Here is a 16,121-nt window from a genome sequence, read left to right as displayed (position 1 = left end):
GCTGTCAGCTTGCATTTTCCCCATGTGGACCGGACAGAAAAAACTAGAGCAGCTCTAAAAACAACATCACTGATCAGAGCAGTGGTGTTTCTTTTATTTTGTGTGTGGTGTGACTGCTCGTGGACATTAGGGACTACTTTCTACAGCTTAGGTGACAGTTTTGAAATGAAATATCAGAACTGCTTGGTAAAACATTCTTGATTAGTCTGTCCTTCTCATTTTCAGGTCATTAGTTTCAATGGTAAGTTCATTATATGATCCATTTTCCACTGTCCATACTCCCGTCCACTCCCTCCCCCATAGTACCAGTCGGCCCCATCAGGCACTCCCTTAACTCCCTGTATAAGCCTGGCTGAATCACATGGTAGAGATCTCTGCAAGGACAGAAATTCTCCAATGATATAAGCACAGAGAAAACACTGAAAACATATTAGCTGCTGATAGCTTTCACACGAGACCATGTCTTTCTTTGTGTTATTATGAACTTGTTATGCTGTGAATATGTACAGGCTGAACAATTCAGGTAGATCAACCAACAAGATGCTTACCGGTCCCATCCACTTTTTGTTTATAAATGATATCTTTGGCTGTGTCTGAGAAGAAGATGGCATCGTCTTCAGCACTAAAATCCACCCCGACAAAGTAGGAAGGTGATCCAGTGATGGGCAGGATGATGTCCTCCTGAGACGAGAGGTTAAAGGGGATCCCTCTCACGGCCAGCTGGCTGGAGAACAGCAGAAACTGCCTCACAGCTGAAGATAGGAAATCAGAAGACCATTTGAAACTAGTTATTCATGCCAAAGATATTCAGCCCCACAAAAACATCATGATACAAAAGAAAGGGTTAAATGAGATGAAACCACTCTGGGTTGCCGTGTAGATGAGTTTCGAGTGAACCATTACATCTTAAGGAAACCTTAAAAGGAAACATACTGAGATCTGTTCAAGAAACAAATCTTTGCAGTCATAAGAAAAATGTTCTCTTACCAAAACATCGCTTGCCATCGGCATGTAGGTCGTAGCCCATGCGACATTTGCAGCGGTAACCCAGTCCTCCATTGTCACTCCTGTGACTCAGAACACAGATCTGCTCACATCCACCTCTGTCTACACTACAAGGGTTTGGCACTGGAGACAAACATAAAACGAATTCCTTTAGCTGGCAAGGTTATATGAAATTGATTACAGATCCAGATTTTATTCAACTATAGCTATTTATGGCTCTTCTTTTAGAAACACTAGCAGTTACATGATATAAAATCTGGGTAAATTGACATTATACTGTTCATTTGTCTCATTGAGGGACTTACCATATGGCTGTTTCAACTGATGTATCACTGCAACTCCGTGTGGAGCCTGTGATGTACTGTAAACAACTTGAGGACTTCTGTCAGTGAACTTGTTGGCTTTTATCACGGCCATCTTGGTCCAGTCCGTGAAATAGACATTGTGCTCAAACATACTGATGCCAAATGGGTGTGGGATCACAGCACCTCCATGGACCACTGTTTTTCTATTGAGAAAATGTTGAGAACATTGATTTATTACAACATAAATGCATGGACCTTTCTACTTGTTTACCCTAAATAATTCATGGGGTTTTGTTTCTGTTTCTAAATTACCTACGAATGCTGTGTTATTTTTGAGGAATAACACATGACATATTTACCTATGAAGACCATCATATGTTGCAGTTTCAATGTAGTCATATCGACTGTCAACCCAGTAGATCCGCTTGGCTTCAATGTCTAGTGTGATACCAGCTGGCCAGCCCAGTTTACTGCCAATGATCCCATAACGGTTGGAGCCGTCCATAAAGGCACGCTCCAGTCCTGGTTGTCCATTCAACGCCTCCCAATCTGAGAAGAACATATACCTGTGAAAGGAGGTTAAATGTTTAATCTGCCAGTTGTCTCTGAGGTGGGATCATCACACGAGTACAGCTGGGACCACAGAAATAACATTACATGTACTCCCTTCACAAAGATCTAGGAGACTTTTCTTTTGTCAATTAAGTCCAGCATCCACAGCATCACATTATGTCTCCAGGTGGGTGGCTGTGCATCTCCCCAAAGAGCTGTACATTCATTGAAGATAAGCAATTTATCTGTAGCCACCTGGCTCTCCTCCCCCCTTGAACGATACTATTGGATTACAATGAGGGTCATCACTTACATTGCTCCTCACTAATCCACCCAGGGCAATCTGCTAATCTCATACACACACCCCATTATTCCATGCCAATGGAGCACGACAGATACTGTCTGTGGAGTTCGGGAATGGGTTGATAGATGAATGGGTGGAAACTAGGAGATGTGCTTACCCGACAGTGGGGTCCACTGCCAGCCCTCTAGGGTTTCCAAGGTTTTCAGTGATGAGTGTGACCCGGTTACTTCCATCAAAGTCCACCATGTCAATCCTGTTGACGCTGGACTCCACCACATACAGTTTATTGTTCACCCAATCCACCGCCAAGTTCTCAGGGTAGTCAACTGATACATTTAAAACCACCTGCATATTGGAACCGTCCATATCCACGGAAAACACCTGTACACAAAAGACGGCATTGTTGTCAAGAAATTAGCTCGTAGGTGGTCACTGCTTCAAGAAATCAAGGGAAGTTATTAAAAGATAAGTCCACATTTTTGTGTATCTTTATACAATACTCACATGCCTGTATGTACATTGAAAGTGTTATTATCTCATCTGAATCTATTGCTCGCTCACATGCACGAAAACACACTAAAAGTCAACAAAACAAGGAGAAGCTCGTATAACAACAGACACAGAGGGAGAGCAACTTCATTCTCTGCTCAGGTAGACATTACTTCACAATATCTTTACAATTGAAGTGATGGGAGACAAAATCCCCATTCCTTGTTCCGAGTAAAAATTACTTCTAAAATGTAGCTTTAGCAGGCTTCAGGCTTCAGCAGTCTCAGTCAGACAAATCAAGTGGACATCATTCAAAAGCTTCAACGAACAGTGCTTCCTTGTTGAGCCACTGCAAAGGGACAGTCACTTGTCTTAAAGGATTGCAACTTTGGAATACAGCCACTTGATTTTTCTCAGTCTGCTGAAACCTCTTACTAGCTGTGACTGAACTCTAGAATCAATTTTTACACATAACATAGACCTTGAATTTTTCCCCCCAAGAACTTAAATTTAAACTTCTTTAAGAGGGGATCCCTGTATGGCTATGAACAGGAGAAACAACTACAGCGAATATAAACTATTTCACTAAACATAGGAATGTGAGTATTGTGTTAAGATAGACCGTCACAGGGATCAATGTAAAGCTAACAATGAGAAACACATCTTACGCAGTAAAAAGACAGAGAGAGATTATTTGTTTGCCTCTCTGACAATTGATTCTGTCTCGTTACATATCTGTGTAGCCTGTAACGTCTCTACCGTACTCTACCGATACTATGATGGCACTAGTTTCTCGGAGTGGAAACCTTGGCACCATGCAGCTGGCTCGGGGGGTATTGCTCTTAGCAGCTCTGCCTCTTTTGAAACAAGATCCATATGTCTAAAAAGCAGGATTTTCTACTGACCTGTTTAAGGAGAAACTGAAGATGTGGAAATAGCCTGATAGTTTAACCTTTCTGCTTGCATTCACATGCCCTGTTTGTGCTCTCCCTACTTTTAATCTGTCATGCTGCCATGGAGGCGGGTGATATCCACAGATGCCCAGTCAGAGATATGTCCTAGCCTTTCAGCCCAGTGGCTGCAGTTCAAACCATTAAGGAGCCAAAAGCACAGGCTAACAAAGACTTTTTAGCGTGCCAAAGAATGCATATAGATGGACAGTGCCACTGAAAACAAATACAGCATGATTACTTCAAACAAGATGGAGTTACAAAAATTGTACCCTGGTATGTGAACATCATACCAGCCTATCGGACAGGTTTCAAGATTAGGCCATTTGGATTCCATTCCACATCTACTTCCCTTAATTATGACCCAGCCGCAAAGGAGCCAACAGCTATCCCATTATTATAGTATCAACATTGCTGATATTTTACAGGATAACTGAAAGAATTTCATTCTGCAGCTCAAGTCTATCTCAAGTATTTCCTCAAACAAAACAGAGGTCTATTCCTGTGACCTCTTACCCTGGCATAACACTATTCATCCAGGTAACGCTCTAAGAAAAACACTGAAGTAAATAAGTACATATAACATGAATAATTCGATTTAAAGAAATACCTTATTCTGAATGGTATCAGTCCAGAATATCCTATGGAGATTATAATGGAAGTCCACTCCCACTGCAACCCCTCTGTTCTGTGAATGAACCAAAGTGCGCAGACTGTTGCCATGGATGTCTCCTATTAGCAGGTCTCTGCCATTAGAAAATACTAAGGAAGGGACTCCAGCTGCAGTACAAACAAGGGACAAACAAAATACAACAAGTCAGTAAACACAACATAAAGAAGTCATTTGAAAATGTGCAGTTAGAAAGCAGAGCCTGATTTGTATTTAAGCAAAAATCTATTTTGTTGTAGGCATGCGCAACTAAAATATCAGTGGAAATTTACAGAATGTGGCGCATTAATTCAAAACCCTGACTGAAGTATTTTCTAGCTACTATCCTTACACACTCTTTTCACTAAAGCTAAAAGGCAGAGAGGTCAGCCTCTCAGTCAACACTCTTTCTATGTTCCACAAAGGCAAGAGAGTAACTAAAACAGCATTCGGTACGCAACAATGCACCAGAAAGAAGTGCAGACGCCCAGTGAAGCAGCCACAGTGGTTGGCAAACAGGAAAGGGGGTGACGCTAATGGGAGTCATTTAGATGGATCATTCACACGTTCAAAATCTGAGCATGGTGTAAGAGAATCTGTTCAAACAGAGAGGAAACGACGCTCACTTGAGGCGTCAGCTCTGCAGTGTCTGTGCTGCTCCAGGATGTAGCCCTCTCGACAGCTGCAGCGATGGGAGCCTATGCGGTCCTCACACAGCTGGTCACATACGCCCCACATCGAGCAGTCGTCAAAGTCTTCAGGATTAAGTGAAAAACACAGCAGATGACGATTAAACACCAATACGTTTTGCTTGAGTCAAATTGTACTTTTACTACATTTTAAGACAACAACATAGAGCTGTTTAAGAGGTGTGAATCCTTCCTCTCAACTATGTTGTTAAAGGCGCTATATAAATCAAGTTATTATTATTATTATCTCATTTATTGAGCAAAAACATTGAACATCCCAGCTTATTATAAGAATCTCAATCATTGTACCGATGTAATGTAAAGGCAATGAAGGATAAATACCTATACATAAGCGACTGTTGTTGCTGCTGACAATGTATCCAGAAGGACAAGAGCAGATCCCTCCATCAGGGGAGGCATGACAGCGATGCTCACAGCTTAGAGAGGCACATCTCCAGATACCTGGACACAGAAACCACATTAGTGAATGAATATAGTTTTGGGGATATTAGATGTCCTAATGTGAACTTGAAACAAGTTGTCTTGGTACTAACTGCAGTTGTGCCCAGCAGTGCTGTTAGTTTCATCTTCTCCCTCGGGGCAGTGAGCTGTTCCATCACACAGCTGATCAATGGGGATACACAGGCCAGAGGATGGACAGGGCCATTCTCCTGGGTAACACTCCCGCAGTACATTTTCTGCAGAAAAAACAATTCATCTTTATCTGTGCAGGCTTACACATAGAAAAGGGAAAACACAACAGCAGATAGTTCTAGTGGGCAAAGTATGTATTGATAGGCCGCCTTATCTCAACAGGAATGTGCTGCTGATCTGAAGAAAGTTGTGACTAGGACTTTATTGTCAGGGAAATTACTGTCACTTTAAATCGACACAGGGGAGTGGAGCTTTGAGGGGGTCACATGGGGGCTCAGAGGGCTTCTGCAGCCCATCCTCTAAAAACACACACTCTTCCCAGCCGTGTGGAGGAATTCTAAAGCCCTTTGGGGGGCTGCGTGATCTTGTGCCACAAAGAGGCATTTGAATAACACACTTAAAGGAGCACAGACATAGCGTCTTGCTAGCCCGAACAAACCATGGAGACTGGAGATGAATCAGGTTCACGCAGAGAGCTTGAGTCGTGACACATTCTAGAGTTCTTTAAACATTAATATTTCTGGACCTTACGGCAAAAAATAACATGATTTATGACAACTGGTTATATACCTACCACAGCCTTTTTCATCTGCATTGTCCTCACAGTCATCCTCTCCATCACAAACCCAGACTTGGTGTATACAGCGGCCACCAGGGCAGGTGAAGTAGTTCCCTCTACATGTAGGATATGCTGCCGGTGAAGTGGAGAATATCAATGCAGAGAAAAGATCAGACACATTTATCTGGATGAAGATAAGAGTTATGACACACTGGGGGGGGTTCGATGGTAGAAAGACAGAGGCTACATACTGCAGTTTAGCTCATCACTTCGGTCTCCACAGTCATCATCATGGTCACAGACGTAGCGTTGAGGAACACACTCCCCGTTGTGACACGGGAACAGGCCCGTGTTGCAGTGCTGTGCTAAAGAAAACACAACAGAAGAAGACAAAAATATCGATTTGGTGATGATGGCAGGCTATGGATGCTATTGCTTTTTAGGTTGCACTTTATGGGAGACTCAACAATGACTTCCACGTGAACAGTTTATCACAAAGAAAATGACTTCTTACTGCAATTTGCCTCATCAGAGCCATCTCGGCAGTCAGGTATCTGGTCACATCTCTGGGTCCGGTTGTAGCAGGCCCCATTAGCACACCTCACCTGTGTGCACTCGGGGTAATCTGAAAGATGAAATCATCATCAGGGCCACGCTAAGCGCTCAAATCCCCCTGACAACTGTGCTCGTTTCAGCTTTTAAAACGTGAAAAGCTCGGTGAATGGGAAGGCTAAGAGACGAAAATTTAACACCACCACCATAACAACAGCAGTCGCCACAGCATTCTTTATGCCATTGTGAGATTACCGCAGTGTGTAGTGCTGTGAGTTTACCATGTCGGCACAATAATAGCATAGCAGCTGAACTTCAGCTTGACTAATCCACCAAGGAATCTGCAATCAACCTCTGACAACAAGTAGCATATTGTGGCCCATTCTGTCAGTCAGCGAGCCTCTTAATCTTAACAAATTGATTAAAATGCCACAGGAGCCTGAAATGCAAAAAATATATAAAAAAAGGGAAACCACCCCGGAGAAGACTTACGGCAGTCTCTCTCATCAGAGCCATCTGAGCAGTCTGCCAGACGGTCACATCGGTATTCTCCTGGGATGCATGCCCCGTTACTACAGCTGAACTGCCCACTGGTGCACATCCTTCCAGCTGGGGACGGATTGGAGAGTGACATAGAAAGGTTTTATTCACATAGTTTTTTTATATGCACTTATCTTGTACTGTAGATAAAGGTACTTAACGGGCATCTGCTTCATCAGCTTCCTTTGGCAGATATACTGTATATCTTAAAGATCTTATTCTTCAAAATTAAATTTGAACCATACCTTGGATATTTTCCGCAAAACATTTATAAACTGCCCCTGAAGAATTGCTAATATTGTAAAATGTACTTACTGCAGTGGTGCCTCTCGTCTGATCCATCCTCACAGTCCTCCTCATCATCACACACCCACATAACAGGGATACACTCGCCGTCACTCAAACATGTGAAATGGCTGTCGTCACATGTTACCTGAGCTGTGGGAATATACACAGACCATTTCATTATTTACAGTTGACTGTAATCCAGCAGTAGAAAGCTACTAGGTGCATTTGCTCAAGTACAGTACACAAGTAGAATCTTGAAGTTACTCGTGCATTACTTAAGTGTTTTCATGCTATGCTAGCATATACTTCTGCTCCACTAAATGTATGCAGAAACAAATCGTGGGCTATTTTATATTTGACACAATTTTACAGCACTTAAATTACTAGTTACCTCGAAGATTAAGATTTTATACAAAACATAAAATCAACTTGTAAAATATGATGGATGCACTGTTGTAGATTAAATGAAAGATCATTTACTTAATTGAATTTAAGAAAATTACCTGAGTAAGTCTTCCACCACTGCTGTAATTCCGTTTGGAATGACATATCCAAGAAGCATTATACTAAATATCCTAATCTCTCAGGTGGCATGTTGGCCTACAGTGCAATATAATGAGAAACTCACGGCAGTCGTGTTCATCAGAGTCATCCACACAGTCTGATGTGCCGTCACAGTGCCAGTCACCCGGTATACATCGACCTGTCGCACAGCTGAACTGCCCCAACTCACATCCTAAACACAATCAAAATGTGACATGATTCAGTGCTAGATTTCAAGCTTTTTCTTACATGCAATAAGAACTTTTATCCACAGTTATCCATCAATGTTTTGCCATTTTATTGTTGCTTGCAATAAACTTATTATTACTATCACTGTTATTATTCCTATTCAATTATGTCCAAAAAGTGTCATTCTGCACATCTTGACTTCTTGAGACAAAAAGTAATGACAAAAAAGATAATTGATAAATTCTTGAATACTCTACGTTAACTTAATTTTTTTTTAAACAGGGCGTAAGGGGGTGAGGATGCCTTCCCCTGATGAAGCATTTTGTAAACAACATTGACAAGCCTTGGAGACAAGCGTGCCAGCCATCCCCTGACAGTTACACAATCTCCACCGCACTCATCCCGAGCCTCCTTTTGATGTTCCCGCTGAGTGGCATCTGTAGAGATAAGGTACCACCACTCTACCTTCCCTGACGTTTTCCAGAAGAGATTGATTCAGGCAGCATAGTTCAGTGGCAGAGCACTCCATCAGACCCGTGCAATTCTGATTGTCTCTCTGACAGCCTTGATTTATGGTGCGTGCTGTTCCTGTCCAGTCTGAAACGTAATTGGGATAAATAGTGGTACTGGGTGGTACCGCAACCATTTCAACCCAAATTCTTCGTGAGAAGAGCTGTGAGGTGGTGATTGGTGGTGCTCGCTTGGGGTTGGTGGTCTATCTCTCTCCTGTCTTAGCCAGCATTTTGGAAACATTCTTCCTTTTTAATAAAATAGCTGCTTACAGCTACACAACATATTGGGGTTAGTTAGCTCAAATTAAATCCTGAAGTACACCATAGCTATAGCTCTGCTATTCCACTATGACAGCTTGAAGTTACAATAGTTACAAAGAATTACAGACTAATGCAGTGACAGAAAATGTGGGGCACAAAATATTATGTCTTAAAGGTAAACTACCAAAAAAGATTTGTCTACAAACCTGCAGCCTATTGGCTAAGGAGGTGTATCATCTCCTTTATGTAATGCCTGTAGTAGTGCACTAAAAGACACATACGCTCCAATCAAGAATTCTTGTCTCAGATTAATTAGCCAGCAAAACACCAAACTGTTTTACAACCAACCCAGCAAAACAAGCTGCATATTTAACTCCTTCAGTAGCTTTCCAGAAGGCAAAACTGTTTTTTCCTGCTCAGTTTACTAATGATAAAATTGCTCGCAACTTGCTCAAAGGGAGCCTTTGTTGCAAGGCAGTGATCCAAGAGGTTTCAGCATCATCTATAGCATGACAGCAGGATTGCATACAGTACACCGACTACTCAGAGATGCGGCTCTATTGAACAGAAATACAATATTTCTCTCCACAATGACAGGTGGAATCAACACATTAAAGTCTTGAATGTCCAGACAATACTATTACTACAGGAAAACAAAGTTTGTGTCATCAAACTGTAAAAATATGTAACGATAAAATAAAATGAATGAATGAATTAGCTAAACAAATGAATGAAATAGCACTATCGACTGTAAATCCGCTTTGGAAAAGATCAAGATGGTTATAGCTGCCATGCATTCAGACCTAGGTTGATAACTTAAAACCACGTATGTCAAGGAGAAACCAATCTGCTGGAGGCTTTCAAATGCAGCCAGTGTTTCCTGACTGTATTACTTCTGGGAAAGGTGACAGATACACTGAGGCTGAACCTTTCAACAGCACTATTTTTTGCGAGGGTTCTTCTTACATTCTGAAAAGAACGTCTTCTTTGTAACTTTTCCTTAATCCTCAAATGTCTATGTCTTCATCCTGACAAAGTCACAATTTCACAGTATCAAATAAATATTCGAGAAGATAAAAACCAGGGTAAACGGTGCAAATCTGCTATTAAGAAGGTTTAATCTGAGACTGAAGATAAGGGCTTTTTTTATTATTAGTTTCTTGTTTAAGTGTTTTCATGTGATTTAATGTTTTCCTTTTCCTTCTTTTTAGACTTGTCTTTCCTAATTAGCAACTTAAACCCACAGCAGGAGAGAGCACCGCACTATCCATGCAGGAAGATAAGGACGCCCTACTATTGCCCAACAAAGAAGAGTAGTAGAGGAATTTTCATTAGAATGAAGCCTGTCATAGGCCTTAAACCCAACTGTGAAATTACAATAGCACAAAAAGAGGTGCCAGCAGGGATGCAAACTCATAACTGGAAGTGTCACCCTAAAAAAAACCTCAGCAGAAAGGAGAGTACAGTAAGGCTTACTTCCTGCGATAAGGTAAAACAAAAGTGGAACATAAGCTCCCCTCTCATGGCCACCCATTAAGAAAACACCTGTTCACAACCACTGAAACATCTCTTTCTTGTCACGTGGGGCGCCTGAAAGCTTTCACGCCGGCTTGTTTTGGCGCAGCGCTCCACACTCGCTGAATGCGTGTGGAGAAAAAAAAGCGGCTGCTGGCAGCAAGAAACGCTGGACCCGTCCATGCTGTCAGGGCGAAGTGCTGCTGCCTATTTCATATGGAAATCAATGCAGCAGAATGCAGTCAATTGCCAAACAAGTGACTTCGGCTCTTACGGCTACACACAAAACAGTGAAAAAAAACGGAGGGGCCTTGGCAGTGGGAGCAGAAGGGAGGAATAAATAGAGTGTGGAATAAAGCCTCGGTCTGGTTAGAATTGAGGAATACTCAACATGATTTTTGGTAACAAAAGCATGAGTGAAAAGAATCATAAATGAAGTTGTCACCATGCAACGAGACAGCCAGTTCAACATCTTGTTTTTCCTATATGAACGAGTCACAGTTGTTTACTGGAGGCTAAACCCCATCATCGATGCGTCTGTAACCTAGACAGAGGAAGCTGCAGGACAAGAAAGGATTTGCTCTCGGTTTGTGCCAACTGTGTTCCTGTTTCTAACGCAGTGTAACTGTTGCACCAGGATTTACCAGGAAGAAGCTGGCATGCGTGAGGTTTAGCTTACATGTGCAGGCCAAGTTTGTGTGTCTTGAAAAGTTTGGACACAACAGTCATTAGAGACTCAAACTAAAGATAGGTGTGATCAAACAAGACGGTCCAGCCTGACCTAAATAGTAACAGAACAAACATGTCCGTTTTAATTATTCTGTTGGATGGTGATGGCAATACAAACTTCATTTCTAACACCATTAAAGTTATTACTGTGCAGTTAATATGTTATTAAGATTATACTAGCAAATGATTAATGAGAGAAAACAACTTAATCTAGTGACAAATATGTCTGGAACAGCAGAAAATGGCACAGGATAGTTAACAAACCAGCACTTTGAAATCAACACATTAACTATTAATGCCAGTGTCAGCATTCTGCAGCAGAATATCAAGCCCAAGAGCTGGATAATGTGTTACAGAAGGTCATGGAAGAAACAATTATCAAACTAAAGGATTTTTGTGGAGGATCAAGCAGAGATTAGGGAAAGTAACCTGTCCCCTATAAGACGACATAAATAAAGTGACACATCTTTCGGTCTGATCCTCACACCAGAAGCACTTGATACTCTGTATAACATGGAATGGATATAAAAAATCCAGGTCAAAGATAAATGACTTTTTGAATTGTATTAAAACAGTCTACATCATCGTCTGTTAATCACAACACATCCAAGCTAATGATCACCGTGAACATGCTGACAAAGTCTACTGAGAGTCTGCCGTTTTAGTCCAGTCATCATTTTGTACACCTGATTTGTCATCAGCGAATGTTAGTAGGCCGACTACGACGGCTGTAATTCTAGGGAAATGCCAAGTGAATTTTTTAAATGCTACAGTCTCACTGTCAATGCTGTTATGTTGTATTTGGCCATAGACAGTCTAGCTTTTCTGTATTTGTGAGTCTTTTAGCCAGTGAGGAAATAAGTCCAGCATATTTTAAAATAACGAGAAAGAAAGAGAGAAAGCCATAACCATGACCTTACTCTTGGTACAGTTTTTACTTAACTGGTTCCATTCTGCAGCAGCTGCAGTGTAATTAGTTGCTTGATTCACACTAAGGAGCTTACATACTAAGGGTTGAGCAAAAAGAAAGCAGATTACAATTTGAGAAGTAGGATCTAGCAGGGCTACGAACACGAGAGACAAACACACGGCTGTCACGTACAATAAAAACAGCATGTGAGCACTTTGTCTGTCTCCGTCTATAACATGAGAAAATGAAGCTCTTCCTCATGGAATCAAATTCGAATCAAGTGGGTTTGCGGCGTAAAAATCTGCTCCACTGAATGAGATTTGTACCAGAAGCTTTCAGTCCTCGCAGATTGTCTGTAAGTCACATGCTCTTTTCTGTTACCTAGCAACAGTACAGCTCAGGCAAAAGTTCCTCAAGAGAACTTCCAATCTGTCTGAGGGAGGCTTTGTGCTCAACCTTTAAAGTAATACTATGTGGTAAAACGTTTAGCCCTCGAGCCAGAATAGCATTACCTACTGGCCACACTTTAGAAGCACTGGAGGTGATTGTGTAGTTCCATTATAATCATCATCAAGGTTATTCCCATGTGTTTTGGTTAAATCATCTTGTTTGAGTGCCATCAAACTGTTGCTAATCGGTTGGTTACTTCGCTGATAGTAAATACAGAAGCATTTTAATTCAGCAGCAATTAAATTCCCCCTGCACAGTGTGTGGTTTGTTTTTGATGAGCAACAAGTGCACTGAGTGAATCACGTAGTAGTACAACAACTCTGCAGGTCCTCAATAAATCATTCAGCTGACAGCCTGTTGGGGGGGGAGAAGAAGAAGGGTAGAAGGAACAACAATCTCACTACTTACTTTCAGAGTGGCACCATCTAACACAGCATATGAAGACGAGAAAGAGTTGAAGTAGCAGTGCTCTCCACATTCTGGCTGGTCCGTCCAGCTCCGCTGTGCAGATGGAGGAGCTGTAGGGACTGTGGGGCTGGGATGCTGTTGCTTTCTTCTGTCTGTCTTTCTTGGCCCGTTAGTTGATGAAAAGGGGCGTGCACAAAGGCCGGGACAGAGTTACATACGGGACAGACCGCTCCCCCTGCAGCCTCGGCCCTCCGGATAAGTCCCTCTGGCCCTGGAATCTGCATAATGCCATGCAGGTCCGACTTGCCCCGAGTGCCAGTGATTTTTCACTCACAGCGGGCTATTGCCACTGTGTGTTTTTGCTCAGTGCCGAATTAGGAGGCTGCATTGGGGTGTTTGAGAGGAAAATAATGATGATGGGAGTAATACAAACATTAAACAACGAAACGCTTTGAATTACGGTCTCCTAAAGGCCCAGACGATCACCGTAATCGCAATGTATGTAGTCCGAGTCAGGTTGTTGTAGACACACTTCCCAACACCAAGCTTGTTCTCTTGAGTATATAGATAGACTGATAGTTGCTTTAATAATCCCGCGATTTTTTTTGCTACAGCAGCAATTATGGTAGGCTACAGGTAAAAATAACAGAGTAAAAAAATCTTAAATATAATATAATGTATGCATAATAAATAGATGAAAGTTCCAGAAATGTTCATCAATAACAGGTACGCTGGGCGCATTATTGGCCCCGTAGGAATAGTTCCCAATCGATTTTGTGAATAAAACAATTCGTTTTTAATTAAGAACCGTTTTAATTAAGAATTCGTTTTAATTGACAAAAAGTCAACTGCCAGTAAATTAACCAACGTTAGATGACAAAAAAAATGTGCCAACGTGAAACAGGATTCAAGCAACACGAGAAAACTAACGTTAGTTCATTAATTCCGCCATGCTTTATTACCCCAGATGGTCCCACACTAATCAGAAGCCCAACACCTCCATCGTGCGGCCGAGCATGGGCACGTGCGTTACACCTGCCGCCGTTACTGAATCACGATGCTGCCATTGGCAACCGAGCAACGGAAACTTGTGGAGAAATGTGGGAACCGAATCCTTGAGCAGAAAAATAAGTTGTCAACATAAAAAAAAAAACGGGAGGAAGCTCTCCCTCCATTTGTAAGTTTACTCGTTATGGCAACTCCACAGAGGAATGTAGAAAACTTCACCAAGATGGAGGGCAACACGACGGAGGTGTGTAAAAGTTATCGATGACAACTGTACATACAATCTGTACATATTTATACATTAGCTTATTGTAGGTGTTTTGGCGTGCGTGTCACATAAGTAACAATAAATTGCAGGTACAGTGTCATCATTACATAGTTTTTCTTTGAGTGTAAAATGTCTCCTTCAGTTCATATCTTGATCTCAATTCTCTGAGATGTATCGTCTTAACTGTTTTCACATATTGCTTTTCTCCCTTGTTCTCAGCTTATGGACAGTATTCGGAAGTCCCTGCAACTTGGCAGCCTTTCTACGGAGGATGCAACGGCGACAGGGATGCTGCGATCCAGACTAGATGAACAGTCAATTCTAATTTGCATGTTGAAGCAGAGAGCAGATCAGGAGCTTCTTAGATGTCAAGCCCTACAGCAACTCAATGCAGACCTGGAGGGCCGAGGAACAGACTGCCAGAAGGAACTGGACGGGGAAAGAAAGAAAGCAAATCTGTTAGAGAAGAGGTTTATGGATTTAGCGGCCAACAACCAAGCGATCATTGTATTCATGGATGACTACAAAAAGCAGAACGCCCAGTTAAAGCTGGAAAACAAACAGCTGCAGTCCGAGAATGAAACACTTTTCTCCCAGAAATTACACGATAAAGAAGTGTTTGTTCAAAAACTGAAGCAAGAAATCAAACAGCTGACGGAGAAATACACAAATAAGGAAAAGGAATATCGGTGAGAAGAAAAACGAGTCACTCAGTGGTCGATTCACAGAAAATGAATCAACGGCAATTTTGATCATCTTTTAATCTCATTTATCCAGTAAAACTGCCAACATTCCCTGGTTTCAGCTTTTCAAAATGTGAGCATGAGCTGTTTTTTCAGTTTTATTCGAAATTGAATACCTTTTCTGTATTTTACATCCATCATTAAGAGAGAAATTATCCGGATGCCAGTCAAAACTCCTGGAACAAACAACTCAGCATCAAGCCAAAGAAGCCAAAGACGCAGATGCTCGGCAACAACAAAGAGAGGCTGTAGAGATGTGCAACGGTGGGTAGTCAACGTATCATTCTATGAAATGCAACAAAGTACACGCACTTGTAAACTTGTGGCCTTCTCTCCACAATCAGACCTCAAGACGAAGCTACAACAGGCGGAAGAAGAGCATGCTTTGAAGAAAATCAACTTGAGCGAAAGCATAACAAGCCTCGCCAAAGAGAGGGACAAATTACTGCATCTGTCTATGGAGAGAGGGAAAGTAATACAGGTGATTGAAAAGAGTATTTGTTGTCCTCACTGAAATCAAAGCTCTGCACAGATGAGCCAACTGTTGCTCTCAAATACAGGAGAAACAAGAGGAAATTCAGCAACTGGAGACCAAATGGAAACAAGAGAAAAAAGCCCGTGCCGAGGCAGAGGACAGGTAAGTTGTGCCTCAACAACACACTCCTGCTTTAAAAAAAAAAAATCCTTGCGGATAATAAGTATTTGTCCCTGCCTTTATGTCCCTGGCCTTACCTCAGGTTTGAACAGGAAGCAGAAGCTGTTAATGCAGAAGTTAAACTGAAGTTGGTCCAGTCTGCTCTGGATGAATCCAAGTCAAAATACAGAAAGCTGAAAGAGGTTTGTTGAAATCTGCAACGTTGGAATGTGTGATCGTCGGTGGCCCATGAAGGGCTGAGAACATGCTTAACATATCTGCCATTATTTTTACAGGATTTTGAAGCCCTCAAAGATCACAGCACCAACCTTCTTCTACGAGAAAGAGAGTTAAATAAGAAGCTTCGCCACATGATGGGCTAAACTTTAGCATTATGGAAGTGTTGTTTTCTCACCAA

The 16,121-nt window shown here is 41.8% G+C and overlaps 2 protein-coding genes across 2 annotated transcripts in view; one reads left to right on the top strand and one right to left on the bottom strand.

The window, feature by feature from the left end:
* lrp2a (low density lipoprotein receptor-related protein 2a) overlaps nucleotides 1-13,123 on the bottom strand; it is a 44,293-nt gene extending 31,170 nt beyond the window's left edge. The window contains exons 1-16 of the mRNA XM_076103798.1: nucleotides 13,054-13,123; nucleotides 8,165-8,272; nucleotides 7,564-7,686; nucleotides 7,201-7,317; nucleotides 6,671-6,781; nucleotides 6,408-6,521; nucleotides 6,172-6,288; nucleotides 5,498-5,641; nucleotides 5,286-5,405; nucleotides 4,881-5,009; nucleotides 4,216-4,385; nucleotides 2,324-2,547; nucleotides 1,670-1,876; nucleotides 1,311-1,513; nucleotides 988-1,128; nucleotides 549-752 (exon numbers count right to left, since the gene is read on the bottom strand). Of these exons, the coding sequence (XP_075959913.1) occupies nucleotides 549-752; nucleotides 988-1,128; nucleotides 1,311-1,513; nucleotides 1,670-1,876; nucleotides 2,324-2,547; nucleotides 4,216-4,385; nucleotides 4,881-5,009; nucleotides 5,286-5,405; nucleotides 5,498-5,641; nucleotides 6,172-6,288; nucleotides 6,408-6,521; nucleotides 6,671-6,781; nucleotides 7,201-7,317; nucleotides 7,564-7,686; nucleotides 8,165-8,272; nucleotides 13,054-13,123 (2,302 nt within the window). The remainder of the gene's footprint in view (nucleotides 1-548; nucleotides 753-987; nucleotides 1,129-1,310; nucleotides 1,514-1,669; nucleotides 1,877-2,323; nucleotides 2,548-4,215; nucleotides 4,386-4,880; nucleotides 5,010-5,285; nucleotides 5,406-5,497; nucleotides 5,642-6,171; nucleotides 6,289-6,407; nucleotides 6,522-6,670; nucleotides 6,782-7,200; nucleotides 7,318-7,563; nucleotides 7,687-8,164; nucleotides 8,273-13,053) is intronic.
* A 1,122-nt stretch (nucleotides 13,124-14,245) lies between these two features.
* Nucleotides 14,246-16,086, top strand: LOC142963079 (coiled-coil domain-containing protein 89). Its single transcript, XM_076103788.1, has 7 exons — nucleotides 14,246-14,305; nucleotides 14,546-15,015; nucleotides 15,215-15,333; nucleotides 15,414-15,550; nucleotides 15,630-15,706; nucleotides 15,807-15,906; nucleotides 16,000-16,086. Exons 1-7 carry the CDS (start codon nucleotides 14,246-14,248, stop codon nucleotides 16,084-16,086), a joined length of 1,050 nt encoding a protein of 349 aa, XP_075959903.1.
* Nucleotides 16,087-16,121: the final 35 nt, after the last annotated feature.

Source organism: Anarhichas minor, unplaced genomic scaffold, assembly GCF_050575085.1.
Source record: "Anarhichas minor isolate MPS153535 unplaced genomic scaffold, ASM5057508v1 ptg000004l, whole genome shotgun sequence".
Classification (NCBI taxonomy): Eukaryota; Metazoa; Chordata; class Actinopteri; order Perciformes; family Anarhichadidae; genus Anarhichas; species Anarhichas minor.
The sequence above is the reverse complement of the archived record's forward strand: the minus strand, read 5'-3'. Positions and strand labels throughout refer to the sequence as shown.